The 4,401-nt window shown below is 37.7% G+C and overlaps 1 protein-coding gene across 1 annotated transcript in view; it reads left to right on the forward strand.

Annotated features, from left to right (window-relative positions):
• The window catches only part of EFCAB7 (EF-hand calcium binding domain 7), a 71,412-nt gene that overhangs the window by 874 nt on the left and 66,137 nt on the right, over positions 1-4,401 (forward strand). The window contains exon 2 of the mRNA XM_014587485.2: positions 1,382-1,569. Within this exon, the coding sequence (XP_014442971.1) occupies positions 1,383-1,569 (187 nt within the window). The 5' untranslated portion in view covers position 1,382. The remainder of the gene's footprint in view (positions 1-1,381; positions 1,570-4,401) is intronic.

Raw genomic sequence — 4,401 nt, forward strand, 5'->3', positions numbered from 1 at the left:
GTGTGGGAAGATGATTCTTAAACATACACGCATTTTAAAATTGCTTGCTGGAAAGCGAACATTCTTCCTTCTGTGTTGGAACAGTTTTCTTTTTACATGTGTGAGGAGATGCGTGCACCCACATGTGTTTAAAACTCGGATGCTTAATTACAGTGATACCAATTTGCAGCAACCAGACTGTGACACCTCATCCCTATGGGGTCCTTCTAAATCTGGTATAATATGAAAGTGTCAGGCAGGCGGCCTGTGTATTATAAATAGGGTACTTCATCCATGATAAGCGATTATTATCTTTCTTTCCCAAGTGTAAAAGACCTATATAATTCAAGAAGGTGCAAGTGATTTAGGCCTCCTGAGTAAGAATCCAATGAGTCCTGAAGGGGACCCTACCTGTGTCGTCTTATTGTTGAACTTGAAATATTCAATTTGTTAGATTGGAATGTATTTTTAGAAGTCAAAGCTGGGCAAAGTATTGTTGTAAGCTATTAGACCACCAGCACAATTGAGCACCTGTGGTAACCGTTGTTTAGTAACCCTTCATCCACCTTAACAAAGAAGAAACAGAGAAATGCCCTGCCTTTTGTCACCTACTATTAGCTAGGTGACATCTGTGTCCCTTGTTTTCCTCATCTGTAAAATGGACAAAAATTATTTGACCACTGTAGTAAGGATGAAACCAGATAGATGAGGGGCCTTTAGGTACTTATGAGAAGAGATGCTGTATAAAGCCAAAATATTATCATTAATGATGGAATATAGTAAAACCTCACGATAATGCCATAAGTGAGAATTTAACATTCAACTATTTGAAATGTAGGTCTGCGTTATTGAGATGTTGAAGAACTGATCGTGTTGATCTTGCTGTGGGGGATGAGTGCCACTGCCAATCATGTTAAATCCATATTCTGATTAATTGGAGTTTCATACTTTCTGTAGTTTATTTAGCACTTATTATGTGCCAGGCAGTGTTCTCCATGCTCCAAATATATTAACCAATTTAATCCTCCTAACAACCCTATAAAGTCTCTTGTCTGTCCTCTTATTTTGAGAGAATAGATGTGTGCTTTTCCTTTGTCTTACCGAGTCTTCTTTTGTATTCTTTTGCCTATTATCACATGCTTGAGGAGCAATTATAAACATATATTATGTCTGTACTTGTCTTGTACATATGTATATTAAATTATAATAGAAATCAACTGCTAAGGACTTATTCTAGTTTAATATAATACATTCATAGGCACATAGTATAATGTTTATTCTTTTTTTGCACATATAAAAACTTTAGTGTCTCAATCCCCCCCCCATTTGAAAGGCATGGTGATTTTTGCATTTTAAGTGATTATCAAAGACTAAAACAGATTTGAAAATTATTTTCTAATAGAATGGCCGTCAGTCCAGGAAGTGATGTAGCTTTCTCCAGTCAGAAATCAACGCGTTCAGAGAGTCCTCGAACCAAGAAGTTTCCGCTAACAGAAGAGGAGCTATTTTATATGAATTGTAGAGCTGCCTACTTAACTGTCTTCAAAAGCAGCTTAGAAAACATTATTTCTAAAGATCAACTTTACTTAGGTAAATTTTTTTAAACTTAAATATTTTGCCTTATTTGTTGAAAGTTAATAGGTTAGAAAGACTAGAATTAGAATTACACCATTGAATTATCTCAATTTCTTGTTGAAAGTTGAGCAATGGAACCACAGTAAGCTATGATGCCCTTTTATATAGTTATAAATTTAGGAACTTCAACCATAAAACTTTCAGGGTGTATAGACTGTTATATTTAAAGCCTCCATTACTACTTGCATAAAAATAATTTTAATGGCCAGTTTGATGCTTTAGGCTTTATAATAGAATTAAGGCATTTTGGTGTCTGAATATGACCTATATTGGAAAATGTAGAGGATATAGAACAATGGGTTGAATGACTGTAAAAGAGAAGTATTGGGAGTTAAATGACATGTTAGAAGAGAATTAAGTGTTCTTTTGTTAATGCATTTTGTTTGTTTGTCTTTTATTACTTCTCTCCATTATTATATTTTGAAATTCTTCTGAATATAAATATCCTCCAAACCTTGGATTTGGTTCTTGCTGGATGTATCAAATGATTTGAAGATCTTTAGGCACGAGAGAGTAGTAAGCAATAATGACACGTAACACTGCCTTCTCTTTTTCAGTTTCATCAGGATAATGCATTTATGAATAGAGAAAGTTATTTTGCCAATTTGAGAGGAAGTTTTCTTAAATAAAAAATCCAACTGACTTTTGCAGCTGTGTCTTGGATTTGTATTCAATACGATCTCTATTTGAGGGACCAGCATATGGCATAATGATTACATCACTGGACTCCCATGTATTTGACCATGGTTTGAGTCCTGGACCTAGCAGCTTGAAACTCATGCTGGGCGTGTGTGTGTGTGTGTGTGTGTGTATGTGTGTGTGTGTGTACATGCTCAAAATCCTGAGAAGCAAGTGAAGGAGAAGGGATTGTGGCGTGGCCATACCCCCTCAGGGGTGATTTCTTGCTTTCCGTTTCTCTGAATCTGTGGCAAGTGCACATGCCTTATAGCAAAAAGCTCTCTCTAAAAAAAAAAAAAAAAAAAAAAGTCTCTGAGAAAATCTATTTGGGGGAATGTAAGACTTGAAAAGATTAGAATTTATTGAATGTCTAAATAAAAGACACTGTAAAATATTACAAACATAAATGCACATAACCAAAGCCATTTTTTTTGAGAGATTTTTTTTTTTGCTATAGGGCGCGTGCACTCTCCAGACAGACAGAGAGAGACAGAGAGACAGAAAGCGAGAAATCACCCCCCAGGGGGGATGGTCACACCACAATCCCTTCTCCTCCATTCTCCTCTCGGTATCTTGGGCACGCACGCACATGCGCCCAGTGTGAGTTTTAAGCCACCGGGTCTGGGTTGCGAACCGCAGTCGACTATGTGGGAGTCCAGCGACATAGCCATTACGCTAACTGCTGGTTCTCACCAAAACCATTTTTAAAGTCATTTAATTTTACTTTGAGTTTCATCATTTTAAAATTAATAAAATTTTTTGTTTTGAATTTTAGTACAGATGGTCACAATGAGTTGACTTAAGATTTTTAAACTTTATGATGGTGTGAAAAAATATAGATTCAGTAGCAATCATACTTCCTATTTTGAATTTTGGTCTTCTCCCAACTACCAGTATACAATATGATATTCTCTTCCAATGCAGGAGAGGACGAACAAACCACAGTTCCCAGTCAACCCAATGATCATCAGTGTAAATAACTGACACTATACAGTGTATTAAACACATTTTTGTTTTATGATTTATCTATCAGGAAGTAACCCTGTAGTAAGTTGAAGAATCATCTATATTCGTTTTAAAATTTACTTAAGTTTTAAAAAGAATTTATTTAGTCTTACTTACTATTTTTTTTTTTTTGGAGAGATTTTCGCTATAGGGCGCATGCACTCTCCAGACAGACAGAGAGAGACGTAGAGACAGAAAGCGAGAAATCACCCCGGGGGGGATGGTCACGCCGCAATCCCTTCTCCTCCATTCTCCTCTCGGGATCTTGGGCACGCACGCACATGCGCCCGGCGTGAGTTTTAAGCCACCGGGTCCGGGACACTAACCGCTGTCGACTATGTGGGAGTCCAGCGACATAGCCATTACGCTAACTGCTGGTTCCCAGTTTTACTTACTATTTTTTACTTTGCTATAGGGAATGTGTGCTCACTAGAGAGAGACAGAGAGAGAAAGGGAAAGTGAAAAGGCAAGCTGCCAAGTCCAGGATTCAAACCCCAGAGGACCATGTGGGAGTCCAGTGCCTTAATCACCATACCACCTACTGATCCTCTTGCCTCAGCCTCCCATTTGGGACTATAGATACGCCATGCCCAAGTTTTTTAGGCAGGGTTTCTCTGTGTTACCCATGTCAGCTTTCTAAGTCTTTGGGAATACAGGCACTTACCACCACACCTGGGCTTTTGATTGGACTGGGGATCAAATGTGGACCTGTCATGTGACCCCAGCCAATAGACCAGTGTATTAACAGTGTATGTCACCATGGCTTGGGCCTGTATTAGGTTTTGATTAATATACATGAAATGGTATAAACAGAAGTCCAATGAACTAAACTTAGTTCTAATTTGCCACTGTTTGTAAAATATCTATTATTTCAAAAATAGGCTGAGATAAGGAATCTGCTAAGTAGAAAAGTTAAGAAGGCCTTCTTCTGCTATGACATTTTTGTGAATGACTGTGTTACTAAGATTCTCTCAGTCTGATGAAACTGGGAGGATAACAAAGCAGTATTTGTCTTTTCAATGTTACATATGGTTTTTGTTTTTTGTTTTGTTTTGTTTTAATTTGCCAGCTGTCACTGCTCACTGGAGAGAGACCCAGAGAGGG

This window comes from Tupaia chinensis, unplaced genomic scaffold, assembly GCF_000334495.1.
Source record: "Tupaia chinensis unplaced genomic scaffold, TupChi_1.0 Scaffold000215_1, whole genome shotgun sequence".
NCBI lineage: Eukaryota > Metazoa > Chordata > Mammalia > Scandentia > Tupaiidae > Tupaia > Tupaia belangeri.